The sequence below is a fragment of the Bos grunniens genome, chromosome 20, assembly GCF_055505025.1.
Source record: "Bos grunniens cultivar Pamir isolate PY7600 chromosome 20, Bosgru_T2T1.0, whole genome shotgun sequence".
NCBI lineage: Eukaryota > Metazoa > Chordata > Mammalia > Artiodactyla > Bovidae > Bos > Bos grunniens.
Window position 1 is genome coordinate 57,005,625 of NC_141184.1, and position 27,734 is coordinate 57,033,358.

A 27,734-nucleotide genomic window follows, 5' to 3' on the forward strand; every position below is an offset into this window, starting at 1 on the left:
CAGTAGAAAAATAATCACACCTTATAAAATTTCTTTCACAATTAACTGTGCATCAGATTGACTCTCATAGACTTAAACTTGAATAACATGAGTAGTTTTAGACTAAGCATCAATCACATGTGGTAAAGTTACCTGTAAGTTATGTCAGTTCCTAGAGGAAGTATGTAGGTCTAATTTTGTTTCATGTAAAATTCTCTATGGGCCTTCTAGTTTATTCCTAGTGAGTTTCAAGCCTTTACATTGCTGTCTTCTTGACTTTTCTTCCATTTTCAACTTCTAACTCTTGCTCATTTGTTACAAAAATAACCTAAATACTCTTAATGTTTCCCAAAAATGAATTTCAGTGCACTGATCATATTAGACATATTATTATAACCCGTTTGACAATTTTTCTTTTAACAAACTTTAGTAATCAATAGCAGCAACACAGCTTAGAGCTCTAAAGTAGGAGAAATAGGGCTTCCCTGGTGGCTCAGTGGTAAAGAATCCACTTGCCAATGCAGAAGACACGGATTTGATCCCCAGTCCAGGAAGATCCCACATGCTGTGGAGCAACTAAGCCCATGTGCCACAACTGTTGAGCCTGTGCTCCAGAGCCCGGGAGCTGCAGCTACTGAGCCCACGTGCCACAACCACTGAGGCCTGAGTACCCTAGAGCCCACGCTCTGCAACAAGAAAAGCCACCATGATGAGAGGTCTATGTACCGCAACTAGAGAAAAGCCCCCAAAGCAATGAAGACCCAGGATATCCAAAAATAAATAAACAAAGTAGGAGAAATAAACTGTACAAGACCTGAGGCCAATGTCTAGTCAAAGCATTGGGAAATACTAACATAAAAGGTAAATTGTCCACTGCTCTTTGACTATTTTTTTTCTTTATACTTCAGTTATCAAGATGTTAAAGGATGATCTATGAGCATATGTAAGAATTTTTAAGTAGGAAATTTATAATGCAACTTTAGTATCAATTAATTTTTGTTAGCCTGACTATATTTCTGGTAGCATCCATTCAGTTTACTCCCATAACATTTCAGTTCAGTTCAGTGCATTCGCTCAGTTGTGTCCCACTCTTTGTGACCCCATGAATTGCAGCACGCCAGGCCTCCCTGTCCATCACCAACTCCCAGAGTTCACTGAGACTCAACGTCCATCGAGTCAGTGATGCCATCCAGCCATCTCATCCTCTGTCATCACCTTCTCTCCTGCCCCCAAGCCCTCCCAGCATCAGAGTCTTTTCCAATGAGTCAACTCTTCACATGAGGTGGCCAAAGTACAGCCTCAGCATCATTCCCATAACATTTAGGAAGGGCAAAATGGTTCCGTAGTTTCGAGACTCACCATTGGTTACAGAGACCATTAAAGAGACCATTACAGAGACCATTGCATCCAAGGAAATGATATGAATTAGGCATTTTAATCTCTATTCTGACGTCTTTTTTTTTCAGAACCACTTGATACATTGTCTCTCACCATCTAGCTGTAAAATAATAAAACTTATTGGCTCTTAAGATATGCTAATACAGTAATCATTTGTTTAAATTACATAAAACATCATCTATATATGAAATTTGCATATTTTTGGAATGAAGCCACAAAGCACATATTTTGTACTTTTGAAAATAATATTCTTAAAAAAAAAAAAGAAAATAATATTCTGTGGCTTAGAATAATACTGTACTGTTAATTTCCCCAATCATCAAATGTATACTACATACCACATACTCATTGCAGTTTTTTTTTTTAATCTGCATACAAGCCACCAGGGCCAACGTTAGGCATAGGTAAAAACAAATAGCTATAATTGAAATGATGAAGCAGAACAGAAAAGACCTACCTGCCATAGAATATTTTTGCTCTAGCTTCTCTTTGGGATAAGACATTATCTTCAAATTTTTCTATCAAAATTAGTGTATTAGCAGGTAATATACCAGGATCACTTTCTATTATATGAACCATTGATGCCCATTATTCCTTCAGAGTCTAGCAGGGCCATGAGGGGAGGAGAGGGGACACAGACATTTGGAAAGGCTGGAGTTAATATGAAATAATGAGGTGGTGGGTGTGTGTGTGTGTGTGTGTCGGCATGGGGGAAAGCTCCAGGAAGCAGAAGGACAGCTTGAGGGTAGAAAGCACCTGTGGGAAGAAGCTCTGCAAGAATCTCTGGGACTTTTGCCAGAGATACACTTGCTCCCAATGTTGGCCTAGGGCTGGACCCATGAGACACAAACGAGAAAGTAATGTAAGCTCATATTTTTCAGATAAAGCCAAATTCTGCATGTAAGCTTTTATGAAGTCCTTTGTTCTGACACAGAAAAGACATAGAATAATTTTGCAGGCATCATTCATACTCAGGCAAAGGATTTTGCATTTTTCTGTGTTACATAAGCCATATAGTTAGATAAATGCTGGCTCATCTACTAAATAAATATTGAAAATGAAAACTTATTATTACGGTAAATTGCTGTGTAAATACAAATTCTATTTAGTGTGATTCCAGAACTTATATAAAAATGAAGTCACCTTTTTTTTTCTGATAATTGCCCCTGCTATTTTGTAACTGACCACTTTACAAAGGAATCAAATCCAAATGCTGCATTGCTTAGTCAGATTTCATTGCATTTTAAATGAATGGAGATAGAAGTAAAGATACCCTAGGGTATTTGACAGAGTTCACTTTTAGGCTTCTTCCATTTATAATCTAGCTCTAAACTGTATCCCTTTTATTTAGTTTGCTTTATTCAATACACGCTATTTTAGTAACATATAAAATAGTGTCCTATCCACAACTAGTTTCTGTCCTCTCAAAAAATAAAAGTGATCACTTCATGTTTTATCATATTCACATTTGTATATTTTACCATAGTTAATAGAGAAAGGCTCAAGGCTTCAAATAAATTTGAGAGCATAAATTTAGTATTTATTTAGAATTAGATCATGAAGCAAAATTATCAGAATTTTATTACATTTCATTTTTCATAAATTTTTCATTTTTTTCAATAAAAACACTTAGCCTTTCATAAATTAACCATAGCAAACAATAAAGGGATGTCCTTTAGACTGAGACAAAGACCTTGATAAAAATAATTTCTATCTTGGCTCTCTAACCATATTATCCTAGGGCCTTAATATTAAAGAGCTATCTTCTAACTGGTAATTGAATACCTCTTTGTTAGTTTCTCCAAAAATAAGAGTTTTAAATCTAGTCTTACAGATTAGGATAGTCTTATGGTTTAAATATATTTTGGAAATTTGTTCCAATATTTAAATTGAAAATGTCTGGTATTTTCAATTACTTAAAACATTTATGATTTTAAGCTCCTAGCAGAAATCTGCTGCTGAAGGGGAAAAATATTAAGAGCTGTTAGTCAGAAAGACACTTATATAAGAACTGTGACATTGGTTATTGGTTTGAAAGCAAAAAGTCCTATATTTTAGATTCAAGGCTTTAGAAATCTTTAGTGAGCTTTTTCCCCTCTCAGAACTGAGACAAATGGCTGATGAGTGAAATCTTGAGAATGTTCACAGCTTTTCTCCTTCATTCTGTTGCAGCCCAGAAGATGGTGAGATCCATCCAGAAATCTGTCGGCTCTACATTCAGCTGCAATGCTGCTTAGAAATGTACACAACAGAAATGCTAAAATCTATATGCCTGCTGGGGTCTCTTCAATTTCATCGAAAAGGTATCTACGTTTAATATATTGCCATAAACAGTGAAAAATTTAAACCAAAACTTATATTTTGCAAAGGCCAATATGTACCATATGTTTGAAAAGTGAAAAGTGAAAGTGAAGTTGCTCAGTCGTGTCCTACTCTCTGCGACCCCATGGAATGTAGCCTACCACTCTCCTCTGTCCATGGGATTTTCCAGGCAAGAATACTGGAGTGGGTTGCCATTTCCTTCTCCAGGGGATCTTCCTGACCCAGTGATCAAACCTGGGTCTTCTGCATTGTAGGCAGACGCTGCCTACACACAGTTAGAATATGTTCAGGAAATATTTGAAATAAATAAAAGAAGCCTGTATCAGTACTATCAAAATGCATAACAAGCCTGATTATCTTGAACAGAAATTGTGGTAGAAGCAGTTCTCAGAATTATTATTTTACCACTCGTGAACATGATTTTTGCTAGAATCAGTGTGGGCAGCAAAACTATATAATGATCTTACTAGGGTAGTAAATGCTATCCAAAATTGCTGCTATGCCCCTAAATGTATTTGATTGCAAGATGACAAATCACAAATTGTGCCCCAAAGATTTAAAAATAGGGGGAACTCAATAAACAATAGGGAGGCATATTAGTGACTGAAAATCTCATCCTCTGGTTTAAACTTATAAAGAGACTATATTGGCCTAAAGGACTGAAACCTGCAGAGATGGAAGTGGCTTCAGCATGGTTTGATCAGATTTCTGAATTCCATTCTGAGCGATGCTCTGCCTTCTCCTGGGTGTTGGTGTTAACCCTCAAGCTGCTTTCCCCCACATTTAGAAACTGATTCCAACAGTTTCAGTCATCACATATGCATAGAGAGAATTTCTCCCACTACAGATTAGCTCCCTTCCCTTCCCATCCCATCCCTCTGGGTTGTTCCAGTGTACTGGCTTTGAGTGTCCTGCTTCATACATCGAACTTGGACTGGTCATCTATTTCATATATGGTAATATACAAGTTTCAATGCTAGTCTCTAAAATCATCCCACCCTTGCCTTCTCCCATAGCGTCCAAAAGTCTGTTCTTTATATCTGTGTCTCTTTTGCTGTCTTGCACATAGGGTCATTACCATCTTTCTAAATTCCATATATATGTGTTAATATACTGTATTGGTGTTTTTATTTCTGACTTACTTCACTCTGTACAATAGGCTCCAGTTTCATCTACCTCATTAGAACTGATTCAAATGTGTTCTTTTTAATAGCTGAGTAATATTCCATTGTGTATATGTACCACAATTTTCTTATCCATTTGTCTGCCTCTGGACATCTAGGTTGCTTCCATGTCCTAACTATTGTAAACAGTGCTGTGATGAACACTGGGGTCCACATGTCTCTTTCAACTCTGGTTTCCTCGGTGTGTATGCCCAGCAGTGGGATTGCTGGGTCGTATGGCCGTTCTATTTCCAGTTTTTTAAGGAATCTCCACACTGTTCTCAGAGAAGGAAATGGCAACCTACTCCAGTATTCTTGCCTGGAGAATCCCAGGCTACAGTCCATGGGGTCACAAAGAGTCAGACACAACTGAGCAACTAACACACTCACACACACTGTTCTCCATAGTGGCTGTACTAGTTTGCATTCCCACCAACAGTGTAAGAGGGTTCCCTTTTCTCCACACCCTCTCCAGCATTTATTGCTTGTAGACTTTTGGATCACAGCCATTCTGACTGGTGTGAAATGGTACCTCATTGTGGTTTTGATTTGCATTTCTCTGATAATGAGTGATGTTGAGCATCTTTTCATGTGTTTGTTAGCCATCTGTATGTCTTCTTTGGAGAAATGTCTGTTTAGTTCTTTGGCCCATTTTTTGATTGGGTCGTTTGTTTTTCTGGTACTGAGCTGCATGAGCTGCTTGTATATTTTTTAGATTAATTCTTTGTCAGTTGCTTCGTTTGCTATTATTTTCTCCCATTCTGAAGGCTGTCTTTTCACCTTGCTTATAGTTTCCTTTGTTGTACAAAAGCTTTTAAGTTTAATTAGGTCCCATTTGCTTATTTTTGCTTTTATTTCCATTACTGAGAGGTGGGTCATAGAGGATCTCACTGTGGTTTATGTCGGATTGTGCTCTGCCTATGTTTTCCTCTAGGAGTTTTATAGTTTCTGGTCTTATTTAGATCTTTAATCCATTTTGAGTTTATTTTTCTGTATGGTATTAGAAAGCGTTCTAGTTTCATTCTTTACAGGTGGTTGACCACTTTTCCCAGCACCGCTTGTTAAAGAGATTGTCTTTTCTCCATTGTATATTTTATTCTTTTCGTTGAATGGGATTCTTTCCTTAATTTCTCTGTTTTCTCATTGTTAATGTATAGGAATGCAAGGGATTTCTCTGTGTTAATTTTATATCCTAATACTTTACTATATTCATTGATTAGCTCTAGTAATTTTCTGGTGGTGTCTTTAGGGTTTTCTATGTAGCAAATCATGTCATCTGCAAACAGTGAGAGTCTTACTTCTTCTTTTCCAATCTGGATTCCTTTTCTTTCTTTTTCTTCTGTGATTGCTGTGGCTAAAACTTCCAAAAGTATGTTGAATAGTAGTGGTGAGAGTGGACACCCTTGTCTTGTTCCTGATATGTAGGGGATATGCTTTCGATTTTTTCCCATTGAGGATAATGTTTGCTATGCGTTTATCACATATGGCTTTTATCGTGTTGAGGTATGTTCCTTCTATGCCTGCTTTCTGGAGAGTTTTTATCATTAATGGGTGTTGAATTTTGTCAAAGGCTTTTTATGTATCTATTGAGATAATCATATGGTTTTTATCTTCCAATTTGTTATTGTGGTGTATTATATTGATAGATTTGCAGATATTAAAAATTTTCCTTGCATCCCTGGGATAAAGCCCATTTGACCATGATATATGATCTTTTTAATATGTTGTTGGATTCTGTTTGCTAGAATTTTTTAAAGGATTTTTACATCCATGTTCATCAGTGATATTGCCCTATAGTTTTCTTTATTTGTGGCATCTTTGTCTGGTTTTGGTATTAGGGTGATGGTGGCCTCATAGAATGAATTTAGGAGTTTACCTTCCTCTACAATTTTCTGGAAGAGTTTGAGTAGGATAGGTGTTAGCTCTTCTCTAAATTTTTGGTAGAATTCACCTATGAAGCCATCTGGTCCTGGGCTTTTGTTTGTTGGAAGATTTTTTTATTAAAATTTCGATTTCCGTGCTTGTAATAGGTCTGTTAAGATTTTCTATTTCTTCCTGGTTCAGATTTGGAAGGTTATATTTTTCTAAGAATTCATCCATTTCTTCCAAGTTGTCCATTTTATTGGCATATATTTGCTGATAGTAGTCTCTTACGATCCTTTGTATTTCTATTTGTCTGTTGTGATTTCTCCATTTTCATTCCTAATTTTGTTGATTTGATTCTTCTCCCTTTTTTTCTTGATGAGTCTGGCTAATGGTTTGTCTATTTTATTTATCTTCTCAAAGAACCAGATTTTAGTTTTGTTTATTTTTGTTATAGTCTTTTTGTTTATTTTTCACTTATTTCTGCTCTGATTTTTATTGTTTCTTTCATTCTACTAACTTTGGGGTTCTTTATTTCTTCTTTTTCTGATTCTTTATGTGTAAAGTTAGGTTATTTGATTTTTCTCTTGTTTCTTGAGGTAAGCTTACATTGCTATGAACCCTCCTCTTAGCACTGCTTTTACTGAATCCCATAGGTTTTGGGTTGTCATATTTTCATTTGCTTCTATGCATATTTTTATTTCCTTTTTTATTTCTTCCATGATAATAAAAAACACATAGATTCTTAACTAATCATTTCATCTGACCTGCACTGCCTCCTGTCTTCACTGTCAGTCTCTGATTGGTGCTCTTCTCTGCTTCTTCCTTTAAAAATATAAGCCTCTGCTCCCTGCTCTAACATCTTACCATCTAAGTAAAACTCTTAAAAGAGCATCTTTCATTTCTCCTCTTTGTAGGATTAAGTCTCCATTTGGATTTCTATTTTATTCTCCTAAAGTACTACTTAGAATGTAAATCCTTAGAAAATGTGCTACAAAATTATCCAGGATAAACATGGAGATGCACGGATCCTGCCCAGGACCCACTGAATCAGAATCTGGGGGCACTCCAGGTGATTCTGAAACACAGTGAAGATGGATAACCATTTAGCTACCCTTTAAAACAAAAGGAAATAACCTCATTGTATGTATAAAAATGGAAACTTCCAAACTCTTACCCGGCTATTCTTACTCATCTAAGTACATACATGTTGTATGCTTTCATCTTTTTCAACACTAGAAAGAAATTTGTCCACCAAGATTTAAGATGCCAGAAAATACACTCTTTATCCAAATAGTGATAGCTCTAGTGTGGCCTTGGGCTAGGAAGGGTCTAGGCGATCTCACAAAGCCCCTTCCTGAAATAAAATACATTTGACCCTTCCGGATTCAAACAATGGCAGACCATGCACTATTCTTACAATCTGTGGCTGTTTGGATCCATGGCTGTGGAACCACGGATACAGATGACTAACTCTGGGACTTGAGCATCCATGGATTTTGGTGTCCAGGGTATGTCCTGAAACCAACCACCCCACCTCCCCACACATACAGATACTGAGGGATGAGTGTAGTCCTCAGAATCTTAGGGGAATGGTGATTGCCATTCTAGTCTATAACATTCAATCTCTTTATGCTTAGAATCTCTTTCTGGTATGTTTCTTTTAATACTATAGTAAAAATTTGTATTTTGGTAACTATTAGGTTAGCTAATTTCTTCTTCCTGCTAATTTCTTATTACAGGTTGGCCACTTCTCTTATTTATTCTATTTCATCAAGGCGGGAAAAAAGAGAATTGCAATTGAGTCATTATTCTGGCTCTATATGAGAGTTTCTGGTCAATTTTTTGTTGTGATTAGATTCTGAAGCCAAATTATTTTGCAGTTATCTGTACTTTTAATTTATTTTTATTTCTAATTACCTCCCTGACTGCTACCAGAAGTCCAGAAAGGATTGTATATCACATTTAGTTTTACTATTGTATTGAGTGGTCATGTGTTTACTCTTTGGAGGAAAAGGGCACACAAGGTTACTGCAGGGGCGAGGAGTACAGTTTGTTTCTGGGAAAAACCAAGCCTCAAATCATTTTAAAGCTTCTGCAGGGAGCTTGAATTTAATAATGAAGATTGTCCTTCTCTCTCAATTAAGCAAATTATAAGTATCCTTCATTAACAATATATTCAGTGGCTCTTCATGCTTTCTGCATACCCCATGTTTCTAAATTTTTGCTGTCTCATAAGTCTGATTGGTACAATCTACTTGGGAATCTTTTATACTTATAAGATCAGGCTGTTGCCAAAAATGAAGACAAACAGTACTGAGATGATTGTCCTATTTCATGGCCAACAAAATTAAAGTAAATTACAGAAATATGAGGTAAAAACACACATTTAATAAAGGCTATTAGATTATGCTATACATGTGTGGTTCTGAAAAACTGTTATGAGAATATGACAGATAGGAATAATTTTAGGCCTCATATTCTAACAGTTTTAAGTTGTAGATTGCACTATCATTTGACAAAGTCTAATTTCTATGTTTATAGCGAAAAATAATTGCTCTCACTTCTTCACAGTTAATTAGGTAGGAAATCTTTTCCCACAACTGAATCCATGTATCACATTGACCATTAATGCCTGTTTCCTGACACCAGATAAAATGAGACCTCAGGATTCATTCACTCCAGTGGCAGAAAGCAAAACCAGGTTTCTAAGAGAATTCAACAATTCTGCTGTTTTTTCCACAGCTTTCCTCTTTCCCATTCTACTCCCAGTTAGTCAGTTTTTACAACATTCCCATTCTGGAAGAAGCAGAGATGAGAGAACACTCCAGTGCAAGCTCCCTTTACATGTGAACTTGCTCTTTCCGTTTTTATGCTCATTTCTCCTCACTCTGTCAAGCACTTTCTCTGACTCTGCTCCAACCCTCTGCCATCACTTACAGTCAGATTTCCCCAGGTCCTTTGAGGTATACCACCCTCCCTTCCTCCTCTTAAGATCTAAGATAAGATGGATTCTTCCCCTGTATTGTGCCACTAGGATATACACAGATAGAAAAAATGCAGAGGAAATGTAATCACAAAAAGGAAGAGAGAGATGCTGAAAGTTAAAAATTCTTAATTCAAAATCTAGTGGGAGTTGAGAGATCAAGATGCTCTAATAAGAAATTAATGAACAGCCATCCATCCAGCAAAAACAGGATAAGCTCAAGACAAAGAATAACATATGAGCAATAAAGACTCCTGGGTATTCCATCTCCTATTAAGGAATGTAAAGAAAATGACCCACACCAATAAAAGAAACAAGCAACATAAAGACAGAAATAGAATAGAGCTGCAAGCCTTACTTTCCAATGTAATGAGGCAACTGATACTGAAATAGAACATTAGGTTAGAAGAAATAAAGCGGGATAAATCTTAAAATAGATTATGATTCAAATTATGGGTGGACACATGCATTTGTCCTTTGAACAAATATTTATTGAGCACCTATCATATGCAAGGTACTGGGAGACTGAAATTATCAGGACTACACAGATGGATCTGTGTTCTTATTGAGTATATAGTCTCGTGCAGAGAAATAGAAGGGGAAGAAAGTTCTAAAAACCCCAAACACTAATAATTACAATGTCAATAATTAAAATAGAATAGGTAACGTAATAGAAAGTGACCATGACTGGGTGACCATTTTAGAAGGGGTGATCAAAACTCTGAGGAGACAGAACTTAATCTGAGATTTAATGACAAGAAGGACACAACTTCATAAACATTTGTATCTAATGCAAAGGACCCAAGACCAGAACAAGTTTGTACTATTTGAAGAACATAAATATAAACAACTTCTGGGATCTAAGGGCAGTCTAACACCATCTATTATTCTGTCTCCTTGTCTTAAATACCAAACAGGGCGCAGGACACCATATTCATCACCTTTAGTCAAAGTAGATGTCAGCTAAGGACTAGGAAAATAACAGTGATCACAGCTTCCACTTGTTGTGTACCTTCTGCTTGCCAGGTGCTTTATCCATGCCATCTTATTTCATACTCAAATATTGTTTTTCCCATTTTACAGATGGAGAAGCTGAAGCGCAAAGAGGTAACTTGTCCAGGGTCACCTAACACATTCATCCCCTCCACAAAGTTTGTGATTGTTCTACCCCACCAAATCATTGCCCACTAAGCTACCTTGGAGAAAGACAAGAGAACATATCAAATGGAGAAACGAAAAATACTAGACTAGCACTATGAGCCGGAGAAGGCAATGGCACCCCACTCCAGTACTCTTGCCTGGAAAATCCCATGGACGGAGGAGCCTGGTAGGCTGCAGTCCATGGGGTCGCTAAGAGTTGGACATGACTGAGCAACTTCACTTTCACTTTTCACTTTCATGCATTGGAGAAGGCAATGGCAACCCACTCCAGTGTTCTTGCCTGGAGAATCCCAGGGATGGGGGAGCCTGGTGGGCTGCCATCTATGGGGTCACACAGAGTCGGACACAACTGAAGTGACTTAGCATAGCATAGCATAGCATAGCACTATGAGCTGAATTTGTTCTCAGATCTGACTTAATGATTGGTGTGCATATTTCAAGACACCATGTTTAATGAACTGCTAAAATTCATTGTGCATTTTATTTCTTACCAAAAGAAGTTCAGAGAGTTACTTCTAAGATGGGAGGGAAAGTGAACTCCATCAATCACTTAATGATTTACAAAATATTTTAATTTGGGTAAAGAAGTTTAATTCTGCCTAGGAAATGCTTGTATTTAGAAAAATCAAATGAAGCTTTCATGTGATACAAAGGAAGCATGATTTTAGCTATGATACTCATTCTGGGAAAGTTGAAGTTAATTAACTACACAGTTGATACCTCCTGTACATTATTCTGCTCTACCTTAGGGGCTGGAAATGGAGCAATGAAAGCCTCACAGGGACCTCCCTCAAACGTGTTTCTATTGTCTCCAGTGTCCTGTTATTCTGCTTCCTCCATGCAGCTAGGAGAACCACCAAGATGACTATGACTCTGGGGGCACTACTACTCTAGTGTCAGAAGGAGTACAGAGGACATAGGGAAGTGGGAGGGGCTGGGAAGAGGGAGGTAGCTCTGTCTCTTCTCTAAATTGGAAAATGTTCATTTCCCAGTGTATGGGCAGGAAAAGAGCTCTGTTTATGGTATAAGTATTATTTTTCCACTATATGTTTTATGGCACTATGAATATCTCACCACAATGTAGAAGAGCCTTTGAAACTATTTTTCAATACAGGTAAACAACTAACTGAATTAATATAACTTATTTTTTTTTAAATTACATGCTTTTTGGAAATGCAAGGATAAAAGCCAATTACTTAACAGCCTACATTTCCCCACTCCTTTTCACAGTGCATGGAGTTACAAAGCTTCTACCATTTATGAAAATGCATGAGAACAAGCATAACCATGTGGATAAGCTTCCACACATCTCCTGTAAGCTGTGTTCATTTAGTTGCTCACAGTCAGTACAAAAACCATCCCAGGAGCCTTTCCTAGATACAGTATCATAGCAGATAATGTGTCTGGAGCACAAAGGACATGAGAAATTTGCCCCTGCCATCAAGGAAATGATAGTGCGGTGATACAATATTTGCTCAGAGAAGATTAGTTTGTTTTGTTTTGATTCCTAGGGAAATTCACACAAGTGAATAAAGTTGACTACGGTGGACATCAGAAGCCAAACTCAGGGCCTCCAAGGGGACGCTATGGCAGTGCTTTCTACCGTCACTCTAGGCTGAAGACGGAGTGGCAGCAAGAAGGAGGGGAGGGGAGGGAAGAGAGGAAAATAGTAAGAGAAGAAAGAGAATGGGAGAAGTGAGATCAGGAGTAGGAAAGAGGTCTCCAGAGTGGAGGGTGATAAAGGGGCCACCACTCTACATAAAAGACCCCAGCCCAGTCTTCTGGGGCTAGTACAGTCCTAGGACTTTGGAGGTGGAAGGAGCTCTGTGGGACTTTTGAGGCTGCCCCACAGTCAGACGTGTTTTTATTCCTCCTCAACAACTGACCATTTCTCACGAATATAAGAATACCCAACTGGTATGTGCTTCATGGGTGGTTTCCTTTAACTTTTTCTCAAACATGCCTGTTATAGTATCCATAAACAGGCTAAAAATACATGGAAATCCCAAAGGAGCTGAAGGCCAAAAGCTTTGCACAGCCCTGAGAAAAGTGGCCAACTTTTTGATGTCTCGGTTCTCGACAGGGTAAAGCCAGCTTAGTGTGATTTTAAGGTACTCTAAAGGCTGTCCTTCTCCCCTCCTTCCATCTCCTCCCTGAGAAAATACTTGTTCACTGAGGCCTGAAATTGATTTTTCAGGGGACAGAGTTTTTCATTTCATAATTAAAAAAAATGATTTTAAATGCATAGTCACTCTTGGGCAAAGTAAAACTTTGACTTGAAGTTAGCATCTGGAAGCAGCCTGACCCTTTTCCTGTGAGCAGCACAGACACCATCTGAGGTGCTCCTTCCAAGGATCCCTGGTCAAAGGGGGGAAGCTGGGGATGCAGAACTCAGATCTGCCACTGTCCAGGTGTGTGGGGCACTCCCCTGCTGACTTTCTGATGGGACTCAAAAGAACATCTAGCCTCTCCAACCTCATCTCTAACCAGCCACCCCACCCCACCTGCCCCCCAAACCCTGCTGGCCACACTCAAGGAATCTTGAACTACTTTGAGGAACCTGAATTCGGAAGTTCTTTCCAGTTGCTCCCTCTGCCTGTAACATATTGTCCACCCTACCCTATCCCACAACCACCCTTTCACATAGTCTACCCCTACGCTTTCTTTGAGTTGGAACTTAGATGGGACTTGCCTGCAGAGAGCGTTCCCTGGCTCTCCATGGCTGCACCTCTGCCCACCCAGTGTGTTTCCCAGGCACATGTTCAATTGAGGGGTAGACATCTGATCTGTTGTCTGTTGTCCTCTCTAGAATTGATCATCTTGAGTGTGTTCACCATTACTTTCATTTAATAATTATTGAATAAGCAAAAGGAATGTGCTTTCATTCTGTTGTTGAAAGAGAGGGAGTGTACCAGGAGAAAAAGAAGCTTGTCCAGAGATGTTGGACTGAATTAGTACCAGCAAAAGACACAATGAACAGAATAAATCCATATTAGTTCTTGAATTTGTCAGGGTAGGGTACCAACTATATGAAACAACACCAAATCTCAACGGATTAGAACAAAAGAGTTCACTATTTACCCATGTCAGAGTCCAGCCCCAGAGCTGGGGTGGGCTGGGCCCTTTTGTTCTTTCCATTCCCCACATCCATCCAATGGTCAGGGGAGAAAAGAAAGCATAAGGGTTTCTACGGGAGGATTCTTAGACACTCATCTGGAGGAAGCATACATCATTCTTACTCAGAATTCATTTGCCAAAACTCTGTCACACAGGGAAAAAAAAAAAAAAGGAGGAAGAGAAAAAAAAAAAAAAAAATAGAGGTCGGCAAACACAAAACAGTCTCCTATGGCCCTGAAAAACAAGGAAGGATGATTTCAAGAAACCAGAAATTGAGGAATTTCTCAAAGCTCAAAAGCAATGGAGATTGGATTGGTGGATATAAATGAAGAAAGGAAGCCAGAGCCGATAAGAAACTCAAGGAGAAACATAAGAAATTCATGCAGGAGAAAAATACCACAAAAATAAAATTGATTCCAGAGATACTTTAGCCTAAGAGTCAACAAATGCAGATCACAGAAAGGATTTCTGGAAACGCTGTCAGGGAAATGAATGTTCGAAATTGAATTCAGGAAGAGCTGGACTACCCCACGCTGAGTAACTGAGATAGACATTGCTTGCCCCAGAAGGACACCTGCTGTGAGTGTCGGGTCTGGGCGGCAAAGCAGAACAGAGGGTGAAATAACTGGGATCCTCCATGAGGGCAGCTGCGGAACAGGAAGGGGAGCACAAGACCGCAGCGTTTTTTTCTCAGGCTAAATTGTTCCACCTATCTCTTTGGAGTAGACCTTGTAAACAAGAAACTCCAAGCAAACACAGGACCCAAGAAATAAGATGTGTATCCAGGTCAGCTTATCAGTGGAGATGAGAAGCACCCAGAAGACAAGCTGTAGACACGCCTTGTCCAGCCAAACACCTGCTCCTTTTCCAGTCACCAGAAGAAAGATGCTCATCAAAAAAAAAAAAAAGAAAGATGCTCATCAGAATGACAGGCAAACAGAAAAACCCACACCCTGAAAGGGATGTACCAAATGGAAATATGCAAACAGCTAATGCTCGGTGAACAGATTTTAAGTAGAAACAGGTGAAGAATTTAAAATATAAATGTAATTAATAGTCTCAGAGAGATTTGTGTTAGGTCTGTCACGCCTCAGAAACAGCAGTAAGAAATCTAACAGTTTTGTTGGAAATGAAAGTGTTATCTATCAAATAAAATTTCAGTAGATGGTTTAATTAGTGTTGGGAGACAGTTTTTCAGTCGCTAGCATGTCTGCATATCTTGCAAAGTGAGATACTGACTGCCTTTGTTTTACACTATCTTTTCAAGGATGTTTATTTAGTAAATGTCTTGAAAAAGAGAGACTGTGTCTCCCTCCAGAGCAAGGGATGCTTACAATTCAGTATAATGAAAATATTTCCCTCTGAAGCAAAGGGCAGACGTGCCTTCTTACCGAAGGCATGTCTCTTCTATAAAGTCTTCTTATAGAAGACTTTGGATCCTTAATTTCAGGGCTCTTATCTCCTGTGCGTGTGGAGGTATGAGACCCCCTTCTGGTGTCTCAAGAAATTAACACAAATGCTGCTACTCTATTCCTGTTTTGTGTACAAAGTTGTCTTTGTCTCTAACCTAGGAGTCTTGTGTCTCTTTCCAGTACCCATGAGATTGTGGCAGGTTAACACACATAGAGGAAATTCAGACCCTTCACAGTTCTTAACAATTTATATTATAATGGAAATACTGAGAGCTTAAAATAGGGACTCGTGGTTAAGACTCTGGGCTTCCAATGCAGGGAGTATTGGTTTGGTCCCTGGTCAGGAAACGAAATCCCACATGCTTTGCAGTACAGCCAAAACAAACAGAAACCCATAAAATCGCGACCTGAAAGGTCAAGTCAAGTTACTCTCCCAGAACTCAGTCCCCACAGTGAATATAGAATATAGGGGATAAATACGATCCAGAGACTAACATGAAATAGGAATTCTGATAGAACTGAGAAAATATAAATAATCAACAAATAGAAAAGCTTTCCCCAAACCTAATGAAAGAAATATTTAAATTGAGAAGGCTATAACATCTCAATAAATCACTCCACATATTACTTAGTAATTACAAAGGGAAAAGGATTCCTCCACGTATAAATCCTGGAAGAAATCACCTTAACCACGCTATTGGTACTTAACTAACCTCATTAATAATGGAACAAACACTTGTGTGCTTTCTAATGCGATGCACTAAAAAGGACACAGTATTGCTTCTATAATATTCTCACTTAAAATGAGAATTATTCTCACTTTACTCTGAATCTAGACTTATGGAAATAATCAGACAATTCTGTATTTAAAGACATTCTTTAAAACAACTGGCCTGGACTCTCTGTTCAAAAATATCAACATCATGAAGGATGAAAAAAGACCAGGAGTCTGTTCTAGATTAAAAGAGAATAAAGAAACATGACAGATAAATGTGGTGCATAATCCTTAATTGAATCCTTCAATGTAAAAAGAAAGCTATAAATGACATTACTGGAAAAACTGGATATTGTGGAATATTTGGAAAACTGGAAAATTTAGATATATATATTAAATAATAAAGTGAAAGTGTTAGTTGCTCATTGTATCTGACTCTTTGCGACCCCATGGGCTGTAGCCTGCCAGGCTCCTCTGTCCATGGAATTTTCCAGGCAAGAATGGTAGAATGGCCATTTCCTTCTCCAGGGAATCTTCCCGACCCAGGGATCCAACTGGGATCTCCTGCATTGCAAGCAGATTCTTTACCATTTAAGCCCCAGGGAAGCCCATCTATTAAATAATAGTATTGCATCAAATTGAATTGAATCATGGATTTAATTAAAGTTAAATAAAGTTTTTCATGTGATAATGGTTTTAAGATTCTATAGGAAAATGTTCTTTAGGAGATATATGTTGAAGTATTTGGGATGAAATATCATTAATGTCTGTAACTTTTACATGGCCCGTCAAAAATTATAAACATTGTACATATACATAAATTATATACATAATCTTATATGTGAAATCTATATATATGCATATATATATATATACACACACAGACAGAGAGGGAGAGAGACAAAAGAAAAATATGGCTAAACCAACAACACTGTAAAGCAATTTTCCTCCAATTAAAAAATAAGTTAAAAAAAGAAAAATAGGCCTAAATATTAACAATTGGTGAAACTAGAATATTTGGATGTTCATTGAATTATTCTGGAAGTTTGCTATAGGCTTGAAAATTTTCAATATAAAATAACTGGAGAAAATAGACTACAAATGCAAGTCAAATGCCAAAAAAGGAGTAATGTATAAAGTACTCATATCTAGACATATTTAGGAACCATTTCATAACTCAATTGTTTAAAGATAAAACTCTTTCAGAAGGCCATAAACAGTCTACATACATAGCATCCTTGGATATATATAGAAGAAAGAGAACAATATCAGCCAAGTTCTGAAAGAAACTTAGAACATAGATTTTTATATCCAGCCAATTAGAATTTAAGTGCAAGTACAGAGAGAGAAGCAAAAAGTATTTTCAGTAATATGAAGACTAAGAAATTTTGTATTCAAAGATCTCCTCCAAAATAGTCAAACATATATTCCAGAAAAATTAAAATGAATCCAGGAAAGAGGAAGACACAAAATCCAAGAAGCAGTGGTATACAAAGAAATTGTCAGCCGTCAATATGCAGCACTAGAGATTAGAAACAGTTACAATAGAAAACTATACTATTAAAAATGTAATTAGTGAATGATTTTCAAGGATAAATAAATTACCAGACTCAAGGAAAGCAAAATCTTTTAATAAACCATGAAACCTAGACAGTACTGAAAAAGTAATCAATGAGTCATCTTTTGCTAAAGTTCCAAGTTTCAGATGCTAGTAATTTATAGTTTCACTTGCAGTGGAAATTATCATTATCTATCATGGAGATAGAACTCTTTCAAATCAGCAAGACAGCCAAGCGATATGAACAGAAAATGTAAAGAAGGAATGAATACAGGTAGCCAATTAACTTACAAAAAAATATTAAATTTAATCTCAGTTCAGTTCAGTTGCTCAGTTGTGTCCAACTCTTTGCAACCCCATGGACTGCAGCATGCCAGGCCTCCCTGTCCATCGCCAACTCCCAGAGTTTACTCAAAATCATGTCCATTGAGTCGGTGATGTCATCCAACCATTTGATCCTCTGTCATTCCCTTCTCCTCCTGCCTTCAGTCTTTCCCAACATCAGGGTCTTTTCAAATGAGTCAGGTCTTTGCATCAGGTGGCCAAAGTATTGGCATTTCAGCTTCAATACCAGTCCTTCCAATGAATATTCAGGACTGATTTCCTTTAGGATGGACTGGTTGGATCTCCTTGCTGTCCAAGGAACCCCCCTCAAGAGTCTTCTCCAACACCACAGTTCAAAAGCATCAATTCTTCAGCACTCAGCTTTCTTTATAGTCCAACTGTCACCTCTATACATGACCACTGGAAAAACCATAGCCTTGACTAAACGGACCTTTGTTGGCAAAGTCACGTTACTTTTTAATATACCGTCTAGGTTGGTCATAACTTTTCTCCCAAGGAGTAAGCATCTTTTAATTTCATGGCTGCAGTCACTATCTGCAGTGATTTTGCAGCCCAAGAAAAGAAAGTCAGCCACTGTTTCCACTGTTTCCCCATCTATTTACCATGAAGTGATGGGGCTGGATGCCATGATCTTAGTTTTCTGAATGTTGATCTTTAAGCCAACTTTTGCACTCTTTTCTTTCACTTTCATCAAGAGGCTCTTTAGTTATTCTTCACTTTCTGCCATAAGGGTGGTGTCGTCTGCATATCTGAGGTTACTGATATTTCTTCTGGCAATTCTGATTCCAGCTTGTGCTTCATCCATCCCAGTGTTTCTCATGATGTACTCTGCATTTAAGTTAAATAAGCAGGGTGACAACATACAGCCTTGACATACTCCTTTTCCTATTTGGAACCAATCTGTTGTTCCATGTCCAGTTCTAACTGTTGCTTCTTGACCTGCATACAGATTTCTCAAGAGGCAAGTCAGGTGGTCTGGTATTCCCATCTCTTGAAGAATTTTCCACAGTTTGTTGTGGTCCACACAGTCAAAAGCTTTGGCATAGTCAGTAAAGCAGAAGTAGATATTTTTCTGGAACTCTCTTGCTTTTTCAATGATCCACATTTAATCTCAGTAGTAATAAAAGAGAGGGAAAAAGAAATTCAATGAAAGATTCTATTTTCCCCCATCAAAGAAGCAAAATTAAATATTGATAATTAAAGTTCTGGCAAAGGTGCATGGAAATGGATTCTCTCATTCAGAGTTGGTGGAAGCGAAATGTAAATTAGCATAGGCTGCAACTTCCCTGGTAGTCCGTGGTAAAGACTCTGCCTTCCAATTTAGGGGGTGCAGGTTCAAACCCTGGTTGGGGAACTAAGATCCCACGTGCTATGGGACAGCAAAGCTTATCCTCCACAACAAGAAAACCTGCACACCACAGCAAAGACCCAACACCACCGCCAAAAAAAAATTAGCATAGCCTTTTCGGAGGCCAGTTTGGCAATATGTATTTAAGTACAAAATGTGAATACGTGTACTTTGTCCCAGTTCTCTATATTAAAGGATCTGTCCTATACAAATATTGGCATATGTAAAGAAAGGGAAGAATTGCAATGTAAATTCCTTGCTGCGGAATACTCTGCATCCATTAAAAAGCATGAAATAAATCAGAATGCACTAATATGAAAGTATCTCTAACCATGATGACATGGTGAAGAAAGTTGTATAACATATATAATTACCTTTTTAAATGCCATAGATCTATTGAAATTGTCCAATGTGTAAGACTTCATCCTTGGTACTGGACTTATAGAACTAAAGAAAACAGATTAATTCCTGGCCTTACGGACTTTACATATACAGTTTGGAGATGAATGATTAGAGTAGGATTGGGGCAAGCAAATAATAAACTAGTTAGCAAATACATAACATGCTTTCTAACAGTGGTAAGTTATCTGAAGGCAATACATAGAGACCGCAGTGGGAAGGATGCCCAGCGTCCAGTCAGTGCTCTCAGTAAATGAGGGCAGTTTGGATCTGAATATGTGTTCTGAAATTGAAAACCACTCCAGTCTCCTGTCTTTTATGATGTGCCAGCCAGAGAAGATATAGCATGATCAAACTTCTGCAGAGATTTTGTGAGCTGACAGCACCAAACTGCAGGTCCAGCATCCAGGTTTTCCATTCTTGTTCATCTGCATTAGCAGAATTAGACCTAAGCTCTGAAAACTGAGGGAAAGGAGGGTATACTTGGCATTGCAAGCTCATAGGCCTGTTTCAGGAATACATGAGTAGTTATGTTACTTTGAAAAAGTTATAGAATGTATTTTCCTTATGTAAGTAGAATTAGCACAGGCAGTAAGAGGAAACAAAGTCACTGTGGACTGGAGTCCATATAAGACTTCATGTGTAAGAGGTGAATGTATGAAGGAGGTAGAGGAAGGACTTTAAGTCCTAACATCACGCTACCTTGAGTTCTCCCCTGTTCCCACGAAGGAAAGCTTTGGGCTCTCTAGTCCTGACCACAGGACAAGGCCTACAGTGGTCCCACACCAAGCAGAGCCCATAAAGCAGAGAATTTGTGTGAATCTTCTGGGTCTCCAATTTGCTGCCCAAACCATACTCCATTCTCCACAGATTTCAGCACCAAAGGAGCAGAAACAGGAGCCATGCTTGCTTTCAGATGGGCCTCTCCTTTAGAGCTTTGGGCTGTTTTGGGGGGGACACACCCTGTTTTGTCTCTCACTCAAGTATTAGCCACCACTGCTCAGATTCACATCCCAAGGCTGAATGCTCAGAAGTAGGTGCCACATGGACTGCACTTGTGCACTCTACCAGGAGATGAGTGCAAATGCTAAGAAGTCAGTGCCTTCCAACTGGGAAATGGTAGTATGCTAAATTATGTACTTAATTAATCTCTACCAACAGAAATACCATAAAACTGGAAAAAGCAATTAAATCACCCAGGATCAGTGTACATAAAGTATACACAAAAGGAACAAAAATTTCACCAGTAAACTTGTGTTTGTGCTTTGGCTGAATATTCACAGGTCCATTTCTACTATAGGCTGATGAATGGTACACAATTACCAGTTAATTGCTTGTCTCTTTCTCCTTGTGTTGCTACCTCATGGGTTAGAAATGACAGGGATAAAATTTTTGCTGCTGCTGCTGCTAAGTCACTTCAGTCATGTCCGACTCTGTGCAACCCCATAGACAGCAGCCCACCAGACTCCCTCGTCCCTGGGATTCTCCAGGCAAGAACACTGGAGTGGGTTGCCATTTCCTTCTCCAATGCATGAAAGTGAAAAGTGAAAGTATAGTAGACTCCTTCAAATCAGGAACCCAAGGGAAAAGATTCCCATTAGATTTTACTGTAACAGCCTGCCTTTTCTTAAGTGTTTTTATATTTTGGGTTTTTTTTTTTTAACATGCAAAAACAATTACATGATGATTAAGGAAACTGAGCTAAGAGGTAACCAGGGGGAGCTGCTATCTCATGAACATTCAACGATACAGGCTGTAACGATTTCTTGACAACCAGGAGCTGTAGTTACATAATACAAATAAAACTCATTGAAAGAGTGAAACAATATAGCTACCCACTTTTTCCCAGATTACATCATATTATACAACAGCTTTGTAATTATTTGTAATTTTTTAAATTGTCTATCTCCAGCTCCATGAAGCAAAGACTATGTCTTTCTCTCACTTCTGTATCTCCAGCATCAAGCCCAGTATCTGATACTTAGCTGACACTCGGGAAACATTTGTGAGTGAATGAATGAATAACTGAACAACTGTAAAGGCCAGGTTTCAAATCCTGTTCTTGAGCCTCACAGGCCCTTCTCATGATAGCAAGATACCTCCTTGCAGATACACAGATGTTCAAGGAAGAATAAAAGGCATTTACAGAGGACACCTGGGCCACAGGCTATACCTCCCATGTAGTTTCATAGGAATTTATGGCTTAACCAGTTTGGAGATTTGTTTCCAGAAAGCATTTGATTTACTCCCTTAAGATCAGTCACGGTAAGTACAAGTCTCAGTGCATTGGCAATGCACTGCTATGGCCAGCTATTCAGTGCAAGGTGCTTCAGCTGATGACACTGATGGTCTCAACAGAGTATGGCTGGATCCTGAGACTGGGCTCTTTCCTCACAGAAGGATACGCTGGAGGAGGCTGGAGAGCCAGTGAAACAGAAGGCAGGTCCTTAATCTCTACTGCACCCTCAGGCCCACAGAGCTGGTGTCAGAATCAGAGAGAGCACCAGGGGCTCTTGTTCCTCCTGCTGGGTGTCACCTGCTTCTGGCCCTGCATCTGAGGACCAAAGAGCAGCACGACTTCGCAGGCTAACTCCCCTTCTCCCGAGCTAATCTGGTTTCACTCACCAATACTCCATCAAAAGCAGGGCCCTCACTTCAGGTTGAATTGACCTCAAGATACCTGTCCCAGAATGTTGTGAAAATACGCTACTCACACACACACAAATCACTTTAGTATTCAGAAAGTTTTTAGGGGCTTCCCTGGTGATCCAGCTGTTAAAAATCCTCCTGCCAATGCAAGGGACACAGGTTTAATCCCTGCTCCAAGAAGATTCCACATGCCACGGAGCAGCTAAGCCTGTGCGCCACAACTTCTGAAGCTGGCGAGCCTAGAGCCCATCCTCAACAAACTGAAATCACCACAGTGAGAAGCCTGCCCTCTGCAACGAAGAGTAGCCCCTGCCCTCCACAACTAGAGAAAACCCATGTGTAGCAACAAAGACCCAGCACAGCCAAAATAAATAAATAATAATAATAAAAAAATAAATATTAATAAAAGCTTTTAGGGTTAAAGGAGCATTCGGCTCAAAGCATAACCAAAGTCTGCAATGATACCTTGGGTATAGAATTTGCATTTATGATTTCTTATGCCCTTCTCTTTACCAACACCCACTCCCTTAGGAAAGGAGCCTGGAGGGGGAAGCAAGAGCCTGGATTGCAAAATTGAGGAGTGTGCTGAAACACCTGCTCTCGAGGACTCCTCGCCATCCCCTGTAGATATTCAGCAACATTCCTGGCAGGTTTCCACAGACATTGAGAACACTGAGAGGTAAGTGGGAAGTTACCCCAAATAGACTGCAGTCCTCCTCCAGTTAATACTTAGGGGCTACAGAGGGTTGACATTATTTTTCTTTTAGAATCAGAAAACAGAGCTCTCAGTAAACCAAGATGAGAGACAGTAAGGAGTCCAAATCCATCTACAGAATGGCAGCAGAACTGCCAGGAGACGTGGGCTCCCAGCCTCTGCTTATCCCACTCCATCAGCCGTGCATCTCCATGGAGATGCAAACCGAGTGCTGCCTTGGGAAGCAAGAAAGTCAAATCTATATACCCATCACTGCTCACTCACCAGGCTGGGTCCCAACATTTCCATTTGTTTCAGGGAGAATAACTCAAAATCGTGCAAAGATATCTTCAGATTTCAGGTGTATGGGATGGCCTATTTAGTGGCCAGTCGGGAGCCGAGGCATCGATCTAGTTCACAGTTTTCTGAAGAGCTGGCTTCTCTACCTCTCCTGGGATTTAGCTGATGGCCCCTTAGTGGTCAAAGCGTGTTAATGCATTTGTCTTTACAAGCAGTAGCTCAAGGCCAGACGGTTTCTTTCTTGGGAAGAAGAGATTCTACAGTGATTCTATTTCACTTGGGAAAAGGAAGCAATAATAATATAATCATAATCACATCTTGATGCTAAAAATTCCATTCTTTGAGGCAGAGGCATCAGCCCCTTCTTTATTGGCCTTCACACTGCTTTCTTGTCCTTTGCTACTCATGTCCCCAGAGCCAACGTGGAGCAGCTGAATGAACGCTGGGCAATTCCACCGAGAGCTCTGTGTGTGTGGGGTTGAGTCATTGACAAGATAATGAACATTTTATTTTTTTATTTTTAGAAATGTAACACAGTGGCATTTATAGCCATTGTGGTTTTACTTTCAGATTGTAATATAATTCTAAAGCTAATTACCAAATTTCTGTGTTTATAGAAAATTGAAGCATGTGGCAATTATGTGCTATTAATAAAACTTGGACTTTGTATAAGCTTGGAAATCCAACAATTCAAACAATAAAGCTGGTTGGCATGATCTGATAGAACTATAGACAAATGATGAGGGAGTGATTTCTCTTAATTTATAAAGTAGAAAATGCTTTGCTCTATTCCCAGGAAGAAAACCTGCCAGAGTGCCATGGTCAGGGTATAGTTCATCAGCAAAGCCATTTTCCTTTTCAGAAACCTTGAACAGAAGCACTAATCAAGTCTTGTAAGCTTGTCAGAGAGCAAGCTATGGCGGATAATAATAACACGAAAGTCCACCCCTCAGCATTGGCAGTATTTCATTTCAGCCTCAAAATCCAGATTCTGGTCAAAGGAGATGGGAGCGAGTGGGAGAAGCAGGCACAGTAGACCTGTTACGGGAGAGGGCTTCCTTGCTTCTCCTATCACTTTTCCCTAAGAGATCTGTGGGTTTCAAACTGGGCTGCACTTTAAAATTACTGGGAGGGCTTTGTAAAAATATTCCAAGTCAATTTAATGTGTTGACCCTTGGAAATGCTTAACACCTGTGTTACTCTGAATCTCTGCGTAATGAGGGACGACAGGGAGTGAACGCACAGCTAGGACAGCACTGGGACCAGATGAGAACAGCATCGCCCAGCCTCAACATCACCCAGGACCCATAGCTAGGACAGCACTGGGACCAGATGAGAACAGCATTGCCCAGCCTCACCTTTCCCCAGGGTACCCCTGATGTCCTAGTTGGGTGTCCTTCACCTGCCCTTGGAAATTGAAGTACTGTCCTCGTTACCAGAGTACTCGTCTCTCATCTCAGCCAGGTCCAACTAAAGGCAGAGATGGAGGGCTCCTACTAGCAGAATGCCCTGTGGAAATGTTTGTCAGAGTAGTTCTAATTCCTTCAGAGCCAACCCAACTCAGCTTTTTTCTTCTTCTTCTTGTAAAAGCAAAATAAATGCAATTATTTGCCTACTGGAGGCTCAAACTGGTACACTTAGGCACAGACTTTGTACTTCAGTTGTGTCATAGAACAGACAGTTGGAGATTGTGTTTCCAAAATTTACAGCTGATTATTTTTTCTTTTTATCAATTTTACAGAGACATGCGAGAAATGAAAAACCTTTTAAGCAAACTCAGGGAAACTATGCCTTTACCACTGAAAAATCAAGGTGAGTCTTGTCATTTCTTTTTGAGGCAGAGGATGTTTTTCACATGATAACCTTGGGTCTTGTTTCTTGAGAAATGAAAGCAAGTGTTTTTTACACAAGCAATGGAAGGCATCGAGTGTACATTTGTCTTTCCTTGAGAAGATAAGAGAGAATAGTTTATCAGGTGAGAGCAGTTTTGTTCTGAGGGGCGTTGAGAAACACTCTGATAACAGACACCTCCTTCTCTGGCCCCGTCAGTCGAGAACATGTATTCATTGTTACCCTGCGAAGAGCACTGCACCAGGTGTGGCAAACACAGAAGGGCTGAAGAAGTTTACAGCCAGCTTCCCCAGTGGCTCAGTGGTTAAGAATTCACCTGCCAACGCAGGAGACTGGGTTCTATCCCTGGCCAAGGAGGATCCCCCTTGCTGCAGAGCCTATATTCTAGAACCCAGGAGTGGCAACTACTGAGCCCACGTGCCCTAGAGCCTTTGCTTGGCAACAGAAGATGCCATGACAATGAGAAAAGCCTGTGTACCACAAGGAAAAGTAGCCCCCACTTGCCATGACGAGAAAAGCCCGTGCAGCAACCACAAAGACCCAGTCAAAATAAAAAGGTTTTCTTTAAAGTTTATAGTGGAAGAGACTTAAGAACACCTCCAAAGGAAATGCTCTGCCATCCACATGTTATCTAAACAAACTAACAGTAGTAATTAACATATCTTGCCACTGTGATTTTGTATCCAGTTCCAATGTGTGGGGGCGTTTTCCACATATCCAAGCAATTATCAGACACCACTTGGGTGTCCTGCAGCTCAACTGATTTCTGACACTTACTGGAGATGGCATCAGATTCCACAAGTGAAGGGTTCAGTAGTCCTAAAAAACTGTCTCCCGCCCTCCAACTTTAGACCCCAGTCCCAAGCCCAAGTTGTCACATAAGCTTCTGTACATCTAGGTAGATCGGAGGGTCCAATGAGCCCCACCGTAGGTTTAATTAGTCCACTAGAGCAGCTCACAGAACTCAGAGAGAGATTTTACCTACCAGTTCACTGACTTATTACAGGATATTAACTCAGGAGCAGCCAGATGGCAGAAGTGTGGGCAGGGTGTGGGGAAAGGTGCAGAAATTCCATGCCCTCTTCTGGAGGGCCATCTTCCCAGTCTCAGAAGCTCTCCAAACCCTTTTCTTTTGGGTTTTTCTGGCAACTTCCTAAACACGGGCATGATCGATTAAATCATTGGCCATTGGCAATTGGTTCAACCTCCAACCCATCCCCCTCCCTGAAAGTCAGAGATGGGATGGAAAGTTCTAACCCTCCAATCACAGAGTTGGTTCTCCTAGGAGCCAGGTGTTTTCCTGACTCAGGAAAACACTGTCCTCGGGTGTTTTCCCAAAATCACATTATTAACCTAACAAAAGACATCTTTATGGCCCTCTAAGGACATTCCAAGAGTTTTAGTACCTCTGTGCCAGGAATAGATAGAAGATCAAACATATATAAATTATAGTGTCACAGCCACTAGTCTAAATACCTTAGACGTATTAACTGTATTAACTTCTTTAATTCTAATAACATGTTTGAGGGAAATGCTATTCACATTTCCCGATTTACAGGAGACTGAGACACAGGTTAGCTAACTTGGCCAAGGCCAAACAGACTATAAGTAGGAAGTCTGGGATGTGATCCCAGGCAGTGCATCTCCAGAACTATCCTATGGGAGTATACACTCTAACACAGGGAGGGAAAGGGGATATTCACTAGGATGTTAGTTCTGTGAGGGAAGGGTCTCTGTATGCTTCCATACAGTTGTTTTGTCTTCAGTACCTAGAGAAATGCTTGGAACACAGTAGAGTAAAAGCCAGCATAAACAGTAAATGTTTGTTCAACCTGCACCCAACTTTGCAGCCCCAGAGTCTGAAGATACGTACAAAGGGCTAGTAATAATCACTTTCACCAAGCACATGTGGCCAAGAGCAATCTTAAGTGAAGCATCCGCTTCAGAGAGTGGTACACCCAGGGTGGGGAAAGGGTTTGTGGAAGAAGGAAAGATCCCCCTCCTGTTTTCTCTGAGCACAGCCTCAGCAGGAGGGAGGGCAGGTTGCTTCTGAGCGAGGAGGGAGAGGATTTGGCGGCAGAGCTGGAGTACAGCTTGGCTCAGGGAGCTGTGTGGCAGAAGGTGGAGAGGTGGAGGTGAGAACACAGACAGAAGAGTGCGGTGTGACCCGAGCTGCAAGGGAGGGGGGCGGGTGTTGGAAAATAAGAGGCAGGAGATGTGGTGCACCAGGTAGCTGCAAGGACCCCCTGAAGGGCCTGTTGACCCAGGCTTACTGCCTTGGGCTTTGAGTTATGTTTGAGAGGCCTTGTAGGGTTTTGAGAAAGCTGTGTTTTACTCCAACTCATGGTGGTGACCCTGTGGACACAGCATGCAAGTTTGCTGCTAGTTGTCAGCATGGTTACAGCGAGCCTTGGGTTACCATGCTGGCTCTGCCATTTTCCTGGAAGAAGTTGTTTCCCTTCTGAACATGTACG

At 39.8% G+C, this 27,734-nt stretch overlaps 1 protein-coding gene and 1 long non-coding RNA gene across 8 annotated transcripts in view; one reads left to right on the forward strand and one right to left on the reverse strand.

Annotated features, from left to right (window-relative positions):
* LOC147350440 (uncharacterized) overlaps positions 1–26,384 on the reverse strand; it is an 81,098-nt gene extending 54,714 nt beyond the window's left edge. For 2 of the 4 annotated variants that reach the window (XR_015148859.1, XR_015148860.1), the window contains exon 1: positions 26,246–26,381. This is a non-coding gene — a long non-coding RNA (uncharacterized LOC147350440). Of the gene's footprint in view, positions 1–26,245 lie in introns of all 4 variants that reach the window. The other 2 variants (XR_015148858.1, XR_015148861.1) reach the window with 1 other exon arrangement.
* Positions 1–27,734, forward strand: part of RGS7BP (regulator of G protein signaling 7 binding protein) — a 132,608-nt gene that overhangs the window by 66,057 nt on the left and 38,817 nt on the right. For 3 of the 4 annotated variants that reach the window (XM_086361926.1, XM_086361928.1, XM_086361927.1), the window contains exons 3-5: positions 3,550–3,680; positions 22,947–23,094; positions 25,151–25,221. In XM_086361926.1, coding sequence (XP_086218052.1) covers positions 3,550–3,680; positions 22,947–23,094; positions 25,151–25,221 — 350 coding nt within the window. Of the gene's footprint in view, positions 1–3,549; positions 3,681–22,946; positions 23,095–25,150; positions 25,226–27,734 lie in introns of those variants that run through there. The other variant, XM_086361929.1, reaches the window with a different exon arrangement.